This window comes from Poeciliopsis prolifica, unplaced genomic scaffold (assembly GCF_027474105.1).
Source record: "Poeciliopsis prolifica strain line A6 unplaced genomic scaffold, Auburn_PproV2 SCAFFOLD084, whole genome shotgun sequence".
NCBI lineage: Eukaryota > Metazoa > Chordata > Actinopteri > Cyprinodontiformes > Poeciliidae > Poeciliopsis > Poeciliopsis prolifica.
The window spans coordinates 1435251-1454700 of NW_026562459.1; the positions used below are offsets into that span (position 1 = coordinate 1435251).

The window sequence follows — 19450 nt, forward strand, 5'->3', positions numbered from 1 at the left end:
ACAGGTTTGGTATGTTCCCTACACAATAACGGCATGTTGTTCCCAAAGAAATGTATTTAAGCTTAGTAATTTTTCAAATACTTGATTATTGTTTGTATTAAAAGAAAACAACATATTAATACAGCTCACTGAATTTTGATCCTATGAGTTTTACATAATGTACATTTGCATTTATATAAATAAAAATATTTGGGGTGCCCTCCAAAAATCGGAGCCCTGGGCTACTGCCCTAGTAAGAATTATAATTATCACAAATTTATTTTCAGGAGTATTTTTCCGTTTCATTTCCGTATTGATTTTAGGGATTCTAAAAGTATACATTTGTTCTTACATTTTTAAAACGCATATTCTAAACTTCTGTGTTTGTATAAATACATAAATGCATTTATATTTATAAGTGTATAAATACATTTATGTATAGATAAATGCTCAGCTGACTTAAGTGTTCGTGCTTTTATTGTGAAAAGCTCCGGGCCGGAATTGGCTTCGTTATCGTTTCTCGCGCATTTGTAACGGTTCTGTGAAGCTGTCAACACGGATTTAAATAGCAAACCTTTAGCACAAATTAAAACCATGACAAACGGAACAGAAACAGGAACCACACCCCGGAACAAAAAGCAGCATTAGCGGACTTTCCGGTAAGTTTGCTGTAGTGATTTGACCGGTCGTCTTTTTCCGTTAGCCTATTAGCTGCTAATAGGGGGAGGATAGCGTTAGCTTGACTTAACGTATTAAGAGTCCAGAGAAATGACTCAGTTTTTAACTTAAGCTGGCTCTTAAACGTGTCTTATTTAGCACTAAATGACAGATTTTCAGCATTTAATGTGTGATCGCTGCGTTTTTATTTTTGCTACGTGAACAAAAGGAGCCGAGCAGACAGTCTGATAAGCCAGACAAAGGTGTTTTATTCCGCTGGAGAAGAGAGGAGCAGTGTCTGCTGGAAAACTGGAGACAGAGGGACAGATGTTTCATTTCTGAGTGTCCTCAGACCTTCTGTTAGTTCAAGGGCAAATAAAAGCATCGAGTCAGCTGGGCTTAGCTTTAAATCTGCCATCAACATCCTCAGACTTTCCCCAGAAATGAAAGACAATAAAGGGCGTGTTGATCAATCTTTGACAGCTAGTTCTTACAAAAAAAGGCTGTGCATCAAAAAAGAGCGCTATTGATTATTTCTTGTCATATAAAAACTAAAATAAGAAGGCAGTTGCAATTTTTTTTTGTAAAAATATGAACTATTTTGAAGCAGAGTATAGAAAAGGTAAATTATTTCAGAAAATCAAACATATAGATCAATTACACACGAAGTGACGTGTTTAGGCTTTTATTTATATAAATTATGATGATTTTCCAATTAAAATGAATGAAAACATGATTTTTAAATTTAGAATGTTACATGAGAACAAAAAATATTTTCAAATACAAAATATATGTTTAATACCTGTTTAAAGTTGTATTTTTCTCAAGTATTTGTCACATATTCTAATTTATTGAATATGACAATATTCTAATTTATTGAATATGACAATATCCTTGGTCTATAATATTCCACATTTCAATTTTGCTTCTTCTCTTGTTTTCTCCCATCATGACATTCAAAACTGTTTATTATAGCGCCAGTATCTCCACTAATATTTACTGTGGGTATAAAAGGACAACCAGGTGTCAGATTTTATCAACGGATTAGTTGGATAGAAAAGCCAAACATGCAAACAATTGCTGTTTCCTGGAGTTTTGTTTACAGTGCTACAATATTGAATCACAGCTGTTACTGCAGCATCAATATCAGCTTGTTAGATGCTATATTTGGTTGGTGATCTTACTTCTAGTGCTGAATCGCCCCACATGTTATTGCGATTTATAATAGTACTGTTATTTTGAGACCATTTTCAAGGAATACAATGTAAAAACAAAAAAATGACCAAATATTTTTGGTCTAGTTTATATTGCAAATATCTTAGTAAACTTGAAATAAGACAAAATAAACTTACAAGTTACTTGTCAGGAGGTGTTAGGAGCTTGTTTAGAGTCAATCATTGTTTAATGTTGATGGAAAAACTACTAATTCCACTGGTAGATTATTTCACTTATGACATGACATTTTTACCATCTTATAAGTGAAATAATCTTTCAATAGAACCAGAATTCTTAATATTAAAGAATTTTTGACTTAAAACAAGATTCCTGAAAAGTTACCTATAACCAGAGTTGAGTAGTAACTAGTTACATTTACTTGAGTTACTTTTTTTAAACAAAAGTACTTTTAGGAGTATTTTTGCGACATTGAACTTTCATCAGGTCCTTAAAATGCCCTAATTTTACACTGAATTTTATATTATAGTCCATCTGATTTTTAAATATTAATTAATTTATGATGAATGATATTAATGTGCAAAAGAACAAACAGACTTAAGATGTTCTGTAATCAATAATAAAAATAATAAATATGATCATAATTGCATCTTTTTCAATTTGAATAGCAAAAAGTTGACAAAGAAATGTTGACAAAGAAATGCATCTGCAGATATTTTTCATGTTTCGGTCTCATCGTGATATTTCTGCTTTCTCATTTAGTCTCTTTTGTGTCTACCTTATGCTACCCACTGACTAAAAACGCTCTTCAATCCTGTTTTCACGCTCCGTTCATCTCGCCGGTTAACACCTTCACACCAGCCAGGCTGCCAAGTCCAATCCGCCTCTCTGCGTTCCTTCAGAACGCCGAACATCAGAGCCATGCCTGTGGAGAATAGCAGCAGCTCCGGCTCCCGCCAGGCCAAGCAGAAGAGGAAGTCCCACAGCCTGTCCATCCGCCGGACCAACAGCACGGAGCAGGATCGCTCGGGCCTGCAGAGGGAGCTGCTGGAGGGACAGGTGATCACCTGAGGCTCCCACGCCTCAGAAACCTCCTGCTGTTCCTGTTTAAATGTCAAACTGCTGCCTGTCGCTGTTAGCCCGCTGTCCTGCTGGCTGCACCCGTAAGCCTAAGCCAATTAGCTTTTAGTGCAGCTGTTTAGAGGACATTATTGCTGGCTTAAGCATGCTGCAATTACTGCATTATTGATGTAAGGTTATTTTCATTTAGCTGGGGACAGCTGGATTAGGGAATCGCTTGGATAGAGGCTGGTTTTGCTTCAGTTTGACAGGAGTTAAAGCTGTTGGGTGCAGAATAAATCAGATTTATCTATATTTACCTTCAGAACACACAGTAAAGCAGTGAGAAAGAAAGAGTTATGCTAGTGTTGAAAAGGGGAGAGTAACTTCTCTATGTGAATTTGTTTGACGCATTCATTTGTCAGCTGTTTTCTTCTATTAGGCAGGAATCCTGTTTTATGTTGTTGTGGGAGCAAAAAACGAATCTTTGAGTTTATTTTATTGAACTTAATGACCAGGTCTGTTGCAATCAGCAATAAATCAATCACATGATCAATTAAAACAAGCACAGTAATTTCTATTTGTATGATTTATTGTTTTCTTTCTTCCAAAAACTGGATGATAAAAGTCTTCAGTTTGGTCACAACTTGCTCTTATTTTGAAGGACAGTTTAGTTTACAGAGATGATTTATTTCATCTGTTGTTTCTATTTGGTTTATTTATTTTGTTTGGATATTTAAAATATCTTCCAGTTCCTGAGTTTAATTCATTAGAATTTAAAGTTTATTAATCTTTGAGAATGAGTTCTTGCCTCATTCTGTTATTATCATTATATTGAAAACTGTCTCAAAACAACAATCACTTGATTGATCGTTCCATGGATTGATTTTCTAGTGACACAATCATTTAGATTGATAAAGAAAATGAAAAAATTACAAAAAATATTTGCCTTGAAGGGGCACATCTCTCCAACTTTCAGTCCTTTTTAAAACATTTTATGACAATATAATTGGTATTTGCCCAGCTAATTATCAATCAGAGGCAATCATGCTGATTGATCATCTATTGTGGAGTGAAATTAGCTGAATCATTGAATTAGTTTTGTTTTTCCAAACCGAAGGCAGGACCACTCTGGAGTTGGACTCTTTGTCATTGCATAAAATAGATCGATTTTTAGATTCAGATATTTGGTTAAAAGCTTTAAAAAGTTTCTCTCATTGTTTTCATTTCTTTATTTCTCTGCATCATCATGTAACTCAAACTGTTTTTTTTTTTATTTCTGGAACTGGAAAACAGCACTATTGGGATTAATATTTATATTTTGCAATATTTTTTGTCCAGAGAAGCAGTTTTAGACTTTTAGGGTCTCAGTTTTTAGTGTGATATCCATCTTACTGATTTAATGGGAAATATGAACATCAAGAGGCTGCGGTTGTCTTTATTATAACGGCTTTCAGTTATTTACCAGTGGGAGGTTAAAACTGAACACTTGATATTATTTTAGCTTTGAATAAACATAATCTTGTGGGAATTTTTGTGTAATACAGCCATAATTTTCTGGAAACACAGTAGATGAATATTTTGGGATTTGAACCCCTTTAAGCGTTTGTTGTGATCTTTTTGTTTTCACTCTGGTCCCTTCTGGTTTCAGTCGTCTGATAATCTGGACTTGTTTGGGAGAATGGAGGTAAGTTGCAGTAGCCGATAGTTTAGGGTAGGTTGTTAGAGCTGAGAGAGTAGCTGTTGTGTCTGTGAAATGATTCCGGCAGTTATTTAGTAAGTAGTTCTGGTAAGTCCAGTTCTGGAATGTTGGTGTTTAAAAGGAGAAATTAGGAGAAAATTTCTCCTAGTAACTTTTTCTCATGATCTTCTGCTCGCCTTTAATGATCTCATTTATTTGATCCACCTGCTTTCTGGAATCAGCTGATGTTGTTTCGGATTCACAGATCAATAACCCGTCCGACATTGATAACCTCGTACGCACTGTGACACCAAGTGGCCAACTCTAGAATTACAACTGAAAATAACATGATGGTGAATTTGGCCTATTGAAATAAACTGATTTGTAAAAATTTCTTTTTCTTGATTTTCTTTTTTGTTGTTGTTGCTTGTATGAATTTTTGCAATTTTTGTCCATAAAACACCAAAGTTTCCTCTTAACTTTATAATTTGGTCCATCTGAAAATGTAATTTTTAAATATTAAGTGATTGATAATTTGATCAATTACTGAGTACTTGAGTAAACTTTTCACAAAATGCTTTATTCTTTCTTCAGTAACTTCTTGGACGGCTACTTTTTATATTTATTTGAATAAAAATATGTTGAAGTATTTCCACTCTGTCCACCTCTGCTTATCATAGATAGATAGATTGATAGATTTTTTATTTTGCAGTGTATTTTGATTTTTTTGCAAAGGATAAAAGCAGCATCACCTTTTCTTTTTCTAGATTTCAACCAAACATTTAAATGAAGTGTTTGTAATTATTAATACTCACACCAGTTATCAGATTAGTCCTGGTAAGGAGCTTTCTTGTTTCTCTACTGTTTATGAATATTTCCACCATCCTCCTTTTCTAAATAAGGATCTTTGTTTCGGGCAATTATTAGTATATTGTTCCTAATTACATTTAAGTTTTATATTGTTTTTTTTATAATGATCATAACTAAAAATAAATCAAAGTTATTGAATACAGGGCTTGAGAAATCTGCTCCATTATTGCTTTCTTTTGTAAATTATTCTCATAATCACGTCTCATTTGATAGAACGCCACCGCGCCGTGATTCCTGCCAAGCCTTTTATTTCTGCCCAGAGTTTGTGCCGTGGCACTGAGCGCTCCGCCGTCGGCTTCAGGCTCGACTGGTTTTCTTTGAAAACGTTGCAGCGAGAATCAGTTCAGCTAAAACAGAGATCTGCTCTCTGCTTTGCCAAGGAAATGCAGCTGTGCTGTTCCTGCTGATCTCCAGCTGTAAACGATGCAGGATTTAATCTGTGCTCATGATTTAAGCTGCTAAAACAGATTGAGGGATAATTCATGTTAAAGAGGAAAAGATATATAAATCTGTGTTTGGATAGAGGTGAAAACTGGCAGAGAGACTGAGAGAAACTACTTTTACATTATACTCGCAAAACATTTTTATAACATGAGCTCATAATGGTTGTGAACCAGCAAGTCTAAGCTTGATTTAATTTTTATTTTCTGTGAAGGAAACAAATCTGCTCTGTTCATTTTGATTTTCTTCCTTCCTCAGATCTGGATTTTCTGTTTTAAATGCCAGTCAGCAGGTGTTTGATTCATTTTGGAGGTTTTATGGACATGTTTGAAACTGAGCTGCAATTAAAAGTTTTGCACAACTTTTAAATTATTTTTACAACCAGTCTTGCAAAGCAGTTGAAGCCATATATTTACATTTAGACCAAACGTCTCTCATTTTAGATTAATTAGAATCACCAAAATGATCTCTATTGGTTTAATGCCAGAAAACAGCAAGAAATTTTTTACATTTCTTTTCGAATTCAGAAGTTTACAATATCAGGGATAATTCTCTTTTAACTGGATGAGTTGGGCCAAACCTTTTGGGTTCACCCAGTTTTCTGCAAATTAGAAAAAATAAATAATTTTAGTGATTCTAAATGACCTAAAAACAAGAAAAGTTTTGTCTGATTTAACTTCAGACAGTGAGGAACAAAATGTCTTTTAATTTGGTTCCAGTTGTACTTATATTAGCATTTCTTTCATCTTGCAGGACTCCAAACTGCCTCGGTCCCTGAGGACCAACCTGTTGGATCTGTTCAATCAGATCGAGAGAGAGTTCGAAAACCTTTACCTGGAAAATATCGAACGTAAGTTTACCAAAACTGCTGGAAGATTTTTCTCTGATTGTAACATTTGCAAAGTGTTTTGTAATATTTTAGTTGCAGGTTTTGGCTCTAAAAGTCTCCAAGCAGCTCTTAAATCTGTTATCTAACTCAACATCAGAGGGACGGTTTGGATTTCAGAAGAAGCTCTAGCTGTTGTCAGCTTAGCTTGGGTTATGACCAAATAATCAATTTTTATAATTTATTGTCAATCCTCTTCAATAAAAATCTTAATTTAGCAACAAAATGAACAGCTCTCCAATACAGAGGTTTAAAATATATCTTGATATAAGTTTAACTTTAAATCCAACTTCAAAAGGAATGAAAATGGCTCCATGTAATGCAGGTAAGCTAATGACTTCTAGTAACTACTCAACAGAATAAATCTGAGCTTTGCCTTCAAGCTAGCTTCACTAAAAGTAATCATTTTGACTTTTTTATTTCTCCTGCTAGTTTTATAGTTGCAGTTGTTTGAAAATAATTTCTATGAGCAACTTGAAGGTTTGTTAGATGAAAAAGCTTCGCACTTTTGGTTTTTAAGGTGATTTTTTTTGATGAACTGAAATTAAATGTTTTAGATTTGACTTAACTTGTCCAGAGCTTTTCTACATAGAGTCTTAATCACCGTGAATAAAGATCTATTTGTGACCTGCTGCAAACACCAAAACTTTGCAGGACCTCTGTCTGTAGCCACTGAAACTGCTAACCGAAGCGTCCTGTGACTTTCAGTCCGCAGAGAAATCGAATCCCTGAACGATCGCTTGACTGCAGACGGACAAGCGGGTGAAGGAGCAGATTTAGCAAAAGGAGCTCTGAAAACGAAAGGTGAGTCATTTCATCAGACATATTTAATGAACGTATAAAAATGCACAAAACCTTTCATTTTATCCCCATCTTATGATAAACAAGGCTAAACCTTTCCTGTTTAAGATCATTTTTGTTTGCTTGGTGCAATAACAATTCTATACTAATTTTCTTTTCAGTATTGCAGTTTAGTTTAGGTTTTTGTCTTTTATTGACGTGTGAAAGGTGAGATGAGTTTGGAGATTGTGGCTGAATCTCTTGATTTCTTTGTCTTCATCTGTTTTGATGCGCAGCAAGCCACAGCACCAGCCAGCTGTCTCAGAAACTGAAAACAACCTACAAGGCGTCCACAAGCAAGGTACAGACTTCACTATCAGTGGATTTCATTTTTCATTTCCTGTTACTGTTCTGTTTACAGAATTAATAAGGTTAAATAAAATGTTATAATATTTCATTTAGATATGGGTAGAAGAGAACTGTGGGTTCTTGAGTGAAATATGAACTGATGTTGATGTTAAAGAGAGGAACTGCTGTCTTTTTTCACTCATAGCCGCGTTCAAATTCTTGCCATGCCAGAGTAGTAGGCGGATCCCGCAACTTCAACGTAACCAGTTGGGAGTTGTGGGGTGGAGACTCATGGGTAACTTGTAAAATTTCTCCCCCCTTGTGTGCCAATATGCATGAACAGCCAAGCCAGGGGGTCGACACTTCCTCCCCACGAGACTTGGTCATTCAAATGTAGGAGTTTGAGCTTTTCTCTCAGTTTCTGCGTGAGATAAAACTCCTCTTATCTCACTAACAGGCTTGTTTTCAGTTGCATCTCTTTGGCTTTGATTTAGCTTCTTTTTGGCATTCACATAATGGTACACTGTGGAGACGTCTTTAGCATAAAGCAGCTGTTATTTACACGCTTCTTACGCCAAAAGTAGGAGATTCACCCAGAAAGGGGATTCAGATGCTGACTTAGACTGTTGCTCAGAGACATCCAGTGTGCAGTCTGCTCAGCCCGTCATGTTTTCCAACAGACTTCACGTTCTGCTCGGCGCTCTGCGTTTGGGTTTGAATCAGTGTTTGGCTGCAGCAGACTGCACACCTCAATCTGCAAAAACACAACATCTTAACAAGTATTTTTGTTTAGTTTCTTGTGCAAATATTTTAGTACACTTGAAATGACACAAAACTTGCTTATGCATACTGTTTCAGCAAGAAATAGGAGCTTGTTATAAGTCAGTAATTTCTTAATTTTGCTGGAAAAATGCTTCTAGTAAAAGTTCTAGTTCCATTGGGAAATTATTTTGCTTATAACACAAGAAAATGTCTTTCTATAAGTGAAACAAGCATTTTTTAAGCAAAATTAAGGAAACATTGACGTAAAACAAGCTCCTGTTTGTTGCTGAAAAATTACTTGCAAATTAGTTTTGTTTTATTTTAAGTGTAGTAAGAAATTTGCACTAGAAACTAAACCAAACATACTTGGTAAGGTTTTGATGTACAAACTGTAGCTCACTAACAGCTGGGTGCTTCAGACTCAGTGCTCACAGCTTTACTCTGCAGTGCTAAAACCATCAACTCCCCTCAGTCCCTGCTGCTGCTGCTGCTGCTGCTGCTGCACCTTTACTTTAACTGCATCATCATGCATCAGTATTGAGCTGGAATCATTTCTGGATCCATCGCAAATAATTTACTTCACTGTCCCATAAAGTCCATTCAGTTTTCTGCTGCTGGAGTCTTTTACTCACTAACAATCAGCAGCAGGATTTTCCATCTGCTTGAGTCATTTGAAGAAATAAATATTTTTAGACTGTCTCTGTTGAACAGGAATACTGAACTTCCTTTCAGATGAATGATGCCTTTTTTTCTCCTCCTTCATTTCAGTCTGAACTTATTTAGCAGTTTGTGTCCAAAACGCACCAGGACTCCTGTTTGCATCATTCCCATCTTTAATGTAAACGCCTCCATCAAACCTTGATTCAACTGATACATTAATGATAACCTGTTTTTGTCCTTTGAGCTGTTTTGATCAACCTTTTTATCTACTGATCCAGAATAATTGGACCCATTTATGTTGATTTTATCTTTCTGTTGCAGATATGTTTTTGCTATTAGCCAATGTTTTTTTTTTCACCAAAAGGTTTGCAGGGTTTATACCTACTTTAGTTGATTTTAAACCGTACAAAAGGTTATTAAATTAGTCAATAAATGGCCTCAGACTAATATGTAAAGTAAACTTAAAGCTTCTTAGCCCTGGTGTACTACAAGGACCCTGCAGAGCATTTCCTCCTGACCTGCTTCCTCCCTAAGAACAGGATTCCTGCACAGCTCTGAAAAAATAAAATGGGATCAGTTCAAGTTAAACAAAGTGAGATCAGCTTAATAAATCAAATAAAGTTAAAGAAAAGCAGCTTTATTTGATTAAAAAGGTGCCAATAAAGGTAAGAGAATCCCTCAGAATAAAAAGAAAACCAAAAAGTGGTGATTCCATTTTAAGAAGCTGCGTTCAGGAACCCTGCCGTTGCATTTTCGCCGTTCTGTTGTAACGTTGTCGTGGCATCGGTGTCAGATTGTGTCCAGCTTCAAAGCGACCACGTCCAGAGCGGTTTGCCAGCTGGTGAAGGAGTATGTGGGCCACAGGGACGGCATCTGGGACCTGAGCGCCACGCGGGCCCAGCCTGTGGTGCTCGGCACCGCGTCTGCAGGTACGCGCCGACTTAAATACAACTTAAATGTTTTTCCTGTTTTGCTTCTTTCCCTGTTCTGCCTTCAATATTTTGGCTTCTTCTGCCGTTTGTCCAATAAAACCTGGACAGATTTATTGTCAGTGTCAAGTAATTGTGTTATTGTTGTTTGCTTTCTCTTTTTAGATGATTTGTTTTCCTAACATTTCTTGCATTTACTTTTTCCATACCAACATATTTACCCAAATCTGTATCAAATTCTGACACCCTGTAATATAGATGGTTTAGCTTAACAGTTTAAAAACTATAAACATGCATCTACAATGCATATTTCACAATAATGCATTAATAATTTCACAATTATTTTTTATAATTTTTAAAAAAAAATCAAAATCAGATCTGTGTGGTTTTACTTTGGAAATATTTGCAATAAATTTACTATATTGATTCCTCATGTCCAAAACTTTTGATTTATTTTAAAATAATAAAAAATAATTATAGTAGAAGATTTTATTTGTATTGAATTGATCCTGACAGACCACACTGCCATGCTGTGGAGCATTGAGACCGGAAAGTGCCTCCTCAAGTACCTGGGCCACCAGGGATCAGGTAGCATCCAAAATATTTGATCATAATGTGTTGTAGCATTGTTGGACGGAATGGAAACGGCAAGTTTCATTGATGTTTGGTCTGTTTTTCCTCAGTTAACTCCATTAAGTTCCACCCCAGTGAGCAGATGGCTCTGACTGGTAACCATCCACACTTCCATCATTCAGATATTTATTAGATAAATTACTCCGGCTCCGTTTTTATGCTCATTAAACTCTCCGTCTCTCCCCTGCAGCCTCTGGAGATCAGACGGCTCACATCTGGAGGTACATGGTGCAGCTTCCCACTCCTCAGCCCGTCGCTGACACCACTGTAAGCCTGGTCTGCAGCTGTTCGCTCATCACAGCGACTCCAGCAGATTTGATTTCCGATTCACTCCCCTGTCCGTCCTGCAGACGCCCTGTGAAGACGACGTGGACTCCTCAGATAAAGACGACGCTGACGCCGACGCGGAGGGCCCGAACGACTGCCCTTCGGTCCGCGTACCGACCACGACGCTGCGCAGCCATCAGGGCGTGGTGATCGCTGCCGATTGGCTGGTGGGGGGCAAACAGGTGGTGACGGCCTCCTGGGACCGAGCCGCCAACCTGTACGACGTGGAGACCTCGGAGTTGGTCCACTCGCTCACTGGTAGGATGCTCCAGGGTTAGAGTCGGGTTCAGTTTAAAGGGGACGACTTATACTAAGTTTAGCATGTTTTGTACTTGTATTTGGATCTCAGCTGCTTCTAAAAACAGACTAAAAAACAAACATCCAGCCAGTTTTAGGCAGTAAGTTCATGTTTATGGGTGTCTTGAAAACAAGCTGTTTAAAAAATTCACCTGAATGTAACGTCACAAATCAGAAGTCCAGTCTGATACCTGGCAACCCACACTGTTCTCCAGCTGGTTTCCCCTGTAAGGCCTTTATAGACTTTAGACTCCTTTATTGTCCATTAAACTTACATAAAATGGAAATTTATCTTTGGCAATGGCACAAGAAACACACAACACACATCACAGTCGCCACAAAACTGCATGCACAATGAACAAACAAGATCTGTAAAATGAAATGAAGTCATACTGCTCTACTCATGTCATTCAGGGGCTGCTGCTGCTCAGATGTTGGTTTTAGTGTCTATCAATTGCATTTGGTTGTTTTCTTTTTGTTTTGCCTTTTGACATGTGAGGCAGTTTCACCATTTAACTCAAGGAACACATCAAAGCTTTGAAACAAATGTGTCTGTGAAGGTCATGATCAGGAGCTGACCCACTGCTGCACACACCCCAACCAGCGCCTGGTGGTCACTTCCTCCAGAGACACCACCTTCAGGCTGTGGGACTTCAGAGACCCGTCCATCCACTCCGTCAACGTCTTCCAGGGACACACAGAGTCAGTCTGACGCAAACAAGCATCTAAACATCTAGAAAACAACTAAAATTCTGCAGGTTTCCTGAATGAAAACAAGCATATAAAAGCTGTGCCCTGGTCCCCTGCAGCACGGTGACGTCCGCTGTCTTCACCGTTGGAGACAACGTGGTGTCGGGCAGCGACGACCGCACCGTCAAAGTGTGGGACCTGAAGAACATGCGGTCGCCCATAGCAACCATTCGCACCGACTCTGCTGTCAACAGGTGTGTGAGCTGCAGTCTGCCGACGCTCTGTTAGTGTAAAATAATGTAACTTAATGTGAAAACGTTCTGCAGACTGTGAGAAATGTTGGTTTTTCTCAGTCATCTGGTGCATTTGCACAACAATGCGACCATTTTTAAATCGGTGAAAACTGCAAAACCTGTTTCATGTGTTCAAAATGGATACTTCAATCCTCAACAGTAATTTAGAAAAATTTGGGAAAATAAAACTTATTACTAATTGTAAAGTCCAACTGGTTACTTGTTTTGGTGGTTTGTGTGAAATAAATGTGAAATCAGCAGTTTATAGGAGGAGTCCTGTGCAGCAGGAAGTTAGGGATAATTATTCTACTTCCTGTTTCCCATCAGGATCAGCGTGTCGGTGAACCAGAAGATCATCGCCCTTCCTCACGACAATCGGCAGGTCCGACTGTTCGACATGTCCGGAGTGCGACTGGCTCGGCTGCCGCGGAGCAACAGACAGGTCAGTCGGCAGGAAGTGAACTCCAGATGCACTTTAAGGGTGATAAATTTTATAGACAAGTAGATGAATAAAATAAAATTTTAAACTATTTGGTACAGTCCAAACTGACCAGCTCACTCTCAAGATGTGGGAAATTATTTTTTGCCATGGCGAAACTCCAAAAATACCCATGGCGAAACTCCAAAAATACCCTTGGAATGGATGGAGTCGAGAGTTGGAAAAATCCTGAAAATCCACAACTTTAGAGGATTTTCTGTCATCATAGTTTCTACCATTTAACTTTCAGTTTGTAGGTAAATCTGGGCCAGAGCCCAATGATGTCTGAAGGAACTGTTGATTGAATTTTTAGTGATCACTGTTGGACCAGAGGTGATTATTGGTGGCTCTTGTTCAGGGTCACCGTCGGATGGTTTGCTGCTCCGCCTGGTGTGAGGACAACACCGCCTGCAACCTGTTCACCTGCGGCTTCGACAGGCAGGCCATCGGCTGGAACATCAACATCCCTGCTCTGCTGCAGGAGAAATGACCTCTTCTTCTTCTTCTTCTTCTCCTCCTTCTTCATGTTGTTAGCACACAGGGAGAAACCTCACCCACAGCGTGTTTGTGTCTCGACAGATGTAAGCAGTTTAGTTTAGATGTTAGTGACTCCATGGAGTCGGTCTTTAAAGCCTTAGGATTGTTGAAGTTCCTCGGATCAGACTTTCTCCAGGTCGAGGAGATGAAAATCATCTGTCTCACGTTCCGTCACTGTTAGCAACAAAGGCAAACCTCTGAACCACTCACTGATGAAAGCACAAACAATGTACAGAAGCTGCTGCTTACTGCAAGTTAACATGTTTCTCTGCTGCTTCCTGCTGCTTTTAGCTCCAAAACTCCAGATCTAATGTTTGCTTCAGGTGGCAGATTAAAGGAAACATCTGTGATTTTTTGTGGTTTGGTGTTGCACATAGTTCCTGTTATCTCTTAAGTTTTTTCTGTATAAATTTAGAGCCATGTTTTCCTCTTACAGACAGACAAGACAGATCAGATCAGCAACAGATTCCTGATTATTTAGGCAGTTTTCTCTTCAGAGATTCTCAATCTCTGCAGAAACTTTATGCACCTTGTTTTTGTTTGTTTAAAATATTGTCTGTTACAGATTTTATTTTTTAAGGAAAAATTCTTCTTTATTGTTTAACTTGTGGTCATATATTGACAATGGATGAATTGTTTCCTGATGTGCAAAACTATTCATATCCCTCGAACTTATTAAAACCTTCAACTACATCATGTTTTGTTGGGATTTTATTTAACGACACAAAGTATTGCATGTTTTTACAAATGATAGACAAATGTGTCCAAAGACAAAAAGAGTTTAAAATAGATTGAACTAGAGTGAAATCAATACAATCTGCAAATACAGACAAATTTAAAACATTTGGATAAATAAAAAGGACTTAAATAAACCTGTCTGTGAAAAATATGGGGAGAAAACTGAAATTAGAAAAGAAAAACATTTTAAAGGTAAACTAGTGGAACAGATGCAGTAAATTCCCCTTAAACTAAATCATATCTTCAATATTTCAAATCTTTGTCAAGACAATCTACTTCAACATATTAGTTTTACATTTACAGTCTAACTCTGCTATGCCTAATTCTATGAAACATCCTTCGTCCATAATATATTTCTGCTTTTATTACAGATTTTATATCCAGTAAATTTTAATATTTAAATAAAATTGTTTAGTTGCTTTGTCATATTTTACTAAAATTAGTTTTGAGGTATTTTGTTGGTACTTTTAAATTAGACTATTTTAAACATAATTTGTCATAAATAAAAGCTGAGATATTTCACTAAATTCTCAGATATGAAATTTACAACACTGGCAAATCATAGTGGTGTATTTCTAATTATTTTTTCATCTGTTACTTTATAAATTTACAGATTACAGTTCAGTTCTGCTAAAAACAAAATTAGTCTTCAGAATGTTTTTTTTTTCTTTGAAGCAATCAGTCTTATTGCTTCATGGCTGCTGATTTTGAAGATTTGTTTTTATTTACATGTAAAACTGAGTTGATGTTTATGAAATGGATGGATGGTGAAATGTTGCTTTTTTCCTCTAAGCAAACGAACAGAAGAGATTTTAAATCCGATTTAATATCTACAGGACACAAACATAAATACAGAAATAAAAGGTTTTATTTCAGTGATTAAACATTTCATGCAATTAATAAAAATTAAGCAATGATAAACAACTCCTGGAGTCCATGTCATGTAAAAACACAAACTTCCTGCAGGGGGCAGCATCCCATCACCAACAGCTAAACTGAAACAAAATGAAAGCTTTATTCTGAAATTTCTCCTAAAAATCAGCTGAGATCCACAATGAGACAATATGTCCAGTTTGTGTCAGGGCTCAACAAAACTTATTCAAACAAGAACGTGATTGAAGTCGTGGTGACATTTTCACAACATGAGGAATCATTTGTCCCTTTATTACCAGATTCACCGTCTTTGCAGCTGAAAGCAACAAGAGGATGAGTCAGCAGATACTCTTATGCGGATCAAATGGATGTAGAAAAATAAACAATTTCAACAAAACTAGAAAATAATAATTGAAGAAAAACAATCGCAGACAATCTGACTAATGATTTCTGAACAGTTTAGACATAAAACAATAATCAGATCTAAATCCATGTGAGAATGAATTGGATTTTCTCTATTTGGGTTTACAGAATTTAACAGTAGACTCCAATGATACATAAACTCCAGCATGTAGCGGCTGAGTGAATCTGGTCTGGACTCTGTGGATCAGAGTCATGGTTTTAGAGACGCTGTAGAAGGACAGAATACCTGCTTCATGATCCAGGTACACTCCCACTCTGGAGGAAACTGGACCTGAGACGGACGTTGAGATGCTGTCGTGATAAAATCCATAACCATTTTCGCGACATTCTAATGCCCAGGATTTCTCATTACCACCAAATGAAGATTCTTCCCCTCTTCTGCTGATATTTTTATATGCAACTGCTATAAAAACCTGTATCCCTCTCCACTCCACCTCCCAGTAACAACGTCCAGTCAGTCTCTCTTTACTCAGAACCTGCCAGTAATCAATGAATCTGTCTGGATGACTTGGATAAGACTGATGTTGATCCATCCATGTCACCTTGCTTTTCCCCTCAGATAGTACCAACATCGTTTGAGCTGTTTTTGGATTCATTGTGATTTTACATGAATATCTTAAGAAATCAGCTCTGCTCTTTGGTTCTGGTTCTGACAGTAGAACATCCACCTCCCTGATTTTCAGTGAGATGTTTGTCCATGAGTCTCTCAGGACGTCCTGTAGTTTGTCTCTGAGCTCTGACACAGCTGCTGCCACGTCCTCAAAGTGTCTCAGAGGACGGATGTTGATGCTGGATGAGTGTGTGGACTCACTGAGTGCTGGCAGTGAGGGGTAGTTGAGGAGAAACTGGTTGTGATCCTCTGTGTGTGAGAGCTGCTCCAGCTCAGCGTCTTTCCTCTTCAGCTCAGTGATCTCCTGCTGCAGCTTCTCCTCAACATCTTTGACTCGACTCACTTCAGTTTCCTGCTGGGATCTGATCTGCTGCTTCACATCAGAGCTTCTTTCCTGGAGGAGACGGATCAGCTGGGTGAAGATCTCCTCACTGTCCTCCACTTTTTATCAGCAGAGTGATTGATGGACTCCACCTCCTGTTGAAGCAGCTTCACATCTTTCTCTCTCTCCTGGATTCTCTGCTGGATGTTTCCTCGTCTCTCCTCCAGCTCTCTCTGCCTCTCAGTCCTTTCTGCTGCAGCTGATACTGTGTCGTGGCCTTTATGTTCATCCACTGGGCAGACATAACAGATACACTTCTGATCAGTGCGGCAGAACATCTTCATCACCTCACCATGAGCAGATGTTCTTCTGCAGGTTCTTGTTCGGCTCCACCAGCTTGTGTTTCTTCAAAGGAGTCAATCATAATGAGGCTGAAGGTGTTTCTCACAATAAGAGGCCAGACAAACTAAACAGGACTTGATGGCTTTCAGTTTTCTTCCAGTGCAGAAATTACAGGCCACATCTTCAGGTCCAGCATAGCAGTGATCAGCAGGAGCATCCAGGACCCCAATCTTCATCAACTGCTCTAATACTGCTCCCAACATGTTGTTTTTCTCCAGGTAAGATCTCGATACAGAAGTTTTCTCTGCACTTTTTTCTGCAGTTCATACAGTATCTGTGTCCACAGGGAATCGTCACCAGATTCTTCAGTCAATCCAGACAAATGAAGCTAATTCTGCTCCACGTTTCCTGACACTGTCTGTGAAAGTTTCATTTCCTGAAAACAAAAACAGGGTTGAGCTCTGATATATGATTCATATCTCATTGCAGAGAGAGAGCAGCCAATCAGCTTCAGCATCTGAGGTTTCCACCCAGTCACAAAGTTTGTTTTCATTAGCAGGAAGAAGAGATCGTCATCAATTTTTTCCAGCCTGAAAAACAAGGAGCAAAGCTGTAAATCTACTCTGTCTCCTCATTTGCAAGAAAGTTTGTTAAATATTTACTAATGCTCCTCTGTGAAACATCTTATCTCTATTTTATTATTTTCTCAAAGGTAATTTAGATTTTGTTGATGCATCTCAGAAGAGCATTTCAAACTTTAATTAGATATTTCTCTCCAGTAAATGAAAGGAGTGTTCTTGATAACTCAGTAAAACCAAAAACACCTTGCAGCAACACGAGACTCTCCTGATTTTTATCAGGAGAGTCTCGTGTTGCTGCAGCCTTTTGTGACAGTTGTTTTTGTTTTTTTCTGGTTGATGTAATTTTGTGTTTTCTGTAAACATAAATTGATAACTGTGATTTTTCAAAAATTGAAATTTACTTCTGGTTTAATACCAATTCATGCCACACAGAGGAAGCAGCAGTCCGGAGTCAATCTAGTTATGAGACAAGGTTTCTTTGGTCTCGTCCTTGAAATATTTCAATCATGGATTGCTGTGTTGTGTGCCACAATGCTACACAATTCATTGACTCACATGATGTTACTATCATCATGTGATGTTAATGATCATTGGGGTTAGAGTTAACCCTAACCCTGTTACTAACATCATGTGACGTTAGTAACTGCAAGCTCATTTCTGCAGAAAAGTTGCTGTTTTTTTGCAGTTGAGTTGCATCTGCTTCCAAACATATAAACACAGACTGTGGAAGAACTACAGTGCTGGTCCTGGTGGCCCTCAGTGGAGCTGACATATTACTGAAACGAATGGAGAGTTGGGTAGGACTCTGGTCCAGTACTGTACTGGACCGGAGTACCAGTAGAGCAGTACTTGTATCCGCTTCGAAGCGGATACAAGTCAATATCTATATACTCCCTCTATCTCAGGTTATAACAAAAAATAAGATTTGTTACCATAACTATGCGGACGATACAGAGCTCTACATTACGATGTCAACCCATCCAATCACCGAATAAAAGCTTAGAACAGATAAATGTGTGGATGCGCCAAAACTTTCTCCAGCTGAACAGAAACAAAGCTGAAGTTATGGACCATAAAAGGACCGGTCTAGAGTCAGTGCACAACCAGCGATCAGACCCAAAACCTGGGAATAGTGATGAACTCTGACCTGAACCTTCAGAGCCACATTAACCCGTTTAATCCCACCGGCAACAATTGTTGCCAGACATTTTTTCTAACTTTTGGAACCTCTAAAAGAACTGTTTTGACTTTTGGCAGCTAATTGAAATTTTTTAATCAAATAATGCAGCTTCTGCTCTAAGCAATATCAATTTCATGCATCAAGTGTGAAAGGTCACATGACCAGACCTCTTTACTTCCTGCCTGTGACGCTGGAGGTAAATGTCTGTAAAAGAGGAAGTCAGAAAAATACTTTAATGAAAAAATATAGATAAAATATTTTGTACATATGCTCTTGGTCTTCTACTGATATATAAGGAAAATTGTATCCCTTCATCCATATTTTGAACATAAGAGTGAATGTAAGCATTGCAACATTTGTTGCCGCTAGTATAACACAGACGCACTTTGCTGTGTGTGCATAGCTTTGCTGTTTATTTTATATGCCTTGCTATTGCCACACAGCTTAAACTATAAGATGCTTTACATCTTCTAGGCCTGAAGGAACCTCAAAATGATGTCTTCTCTCCCTTTTCACCTCCCAAAAGCCGACCCTTCCCACACAGTGTGGTCAAAGCACTGAATGGTCACTACAAACTGACGCCTCACCTGAAACTAGTTTAGAACAAGGCAAAGATCCAGGCAGATCGAACAGGAGAAAGTTTCTCAGTCCAGCTGATTCTGCTCCATTTTCGCTCTCAGTCACTGTGAGTTTCATTTTCTGAAACCAAAACCAGGGTTGACTTCTGGTCTACATTAATGTCTGATTGGAAAGAGGCTGCAGCCAATCAGCTTTCACCTTCAGCAGCTGCTGGTTCCTCCCAGCTTCAATGCATGTTTGAGCAGGAAGAAGAGAGAGTGGTGTCATGTTTATCCAGCTTGAAAACTGTCTCATACATTTCAGAAACTCAAAAGGAAATTTT

At 38.1% G+C, this 19450-nt stretch overlaps 1 protein-coding gene and 1 pseudogene across 3 annotated transcripts; one reads left to right on the forward strand and one right to left on the reverse strand.

Moving 5' to 3' along the window:
• The first annotated feature begins 480 nt into the window (after positions 1-480).
• Positions 481-14173, forward strand: LOC129353126 (WD repeat-containing protein 37). Of its 3 annotated transcripts, none has more exons than XM_055022346.1 (15): positions 481-638; positions 2671-2868; positions 6614-6710; positions 7455-7550; positions 7823-7887; positions 8080-8169; positions 10090-10225; positions 10742-10813; positions 10909-10953; positions 11049-11125; positions 11209-11443; positions 12043-12184; positions 12292-12426; positions 12793-12907; positions 13302-14173. In XM_055022346.1, the coding sequence occupies exons 2-15, from the start codon at positions 2731-2733 to the stop codon at positions 13431-13433; spliced, it is 1575 nt and encodes a 524-aa protein (XP_054878321.1). In that variant the 5' UTR covers positions 481-638; positions 2671-2730; the 3' UTR covers positions 13434-14173. The 3 variants fall into 3 exon arrangements, with proteins under 3 accessions (XP_054878321.1, XP_054878322.1, XP_054878323.1); XM_055022347.1 differs by having other exon boundaries at positions 2675-2868; XM_055022348.1 differs by lacking the exon at positions 8080-8169.
• A 175-nt stretch (positions 14174-14348) lies between these two features.
• Positions 14349-17219, reverse strand: LOC129353117 (tripartite motif-containing protein 16-like; annotated as a pseudogene).
• Between the last annotated feature and the right edge of the window lie 2231 nt (positions 17220-19450).

What these genes read in the sequence shown, in the direction of transcription:
- LOC129353126 (XM_055022346.1), top strand. Translation starts at nt 2,731, where the DNA reads ATGCCTGTGGAGAATAGCAGCAGCTCCGGCTCCCGCCAGGCCAAGCAG. An exon ending in AGGAGCTCTGAAAACGAAAG is followed by an intron (nt 7,551 to 7,822) that starts GTGAGTCATTTC and finishes TTTGATGCGCAG; the next exon opens with CAAGCCACAGCACCAGCCAG. An exon ending in ACAAGGCGTCCACAAGCAAG is followed by an intron (nt 7,888 to 8,079) that starts GTACAGACTTCA and finishes TTTCACTCATAG; the next exon opens with CCGCGTTCAAATTCTTGCCA.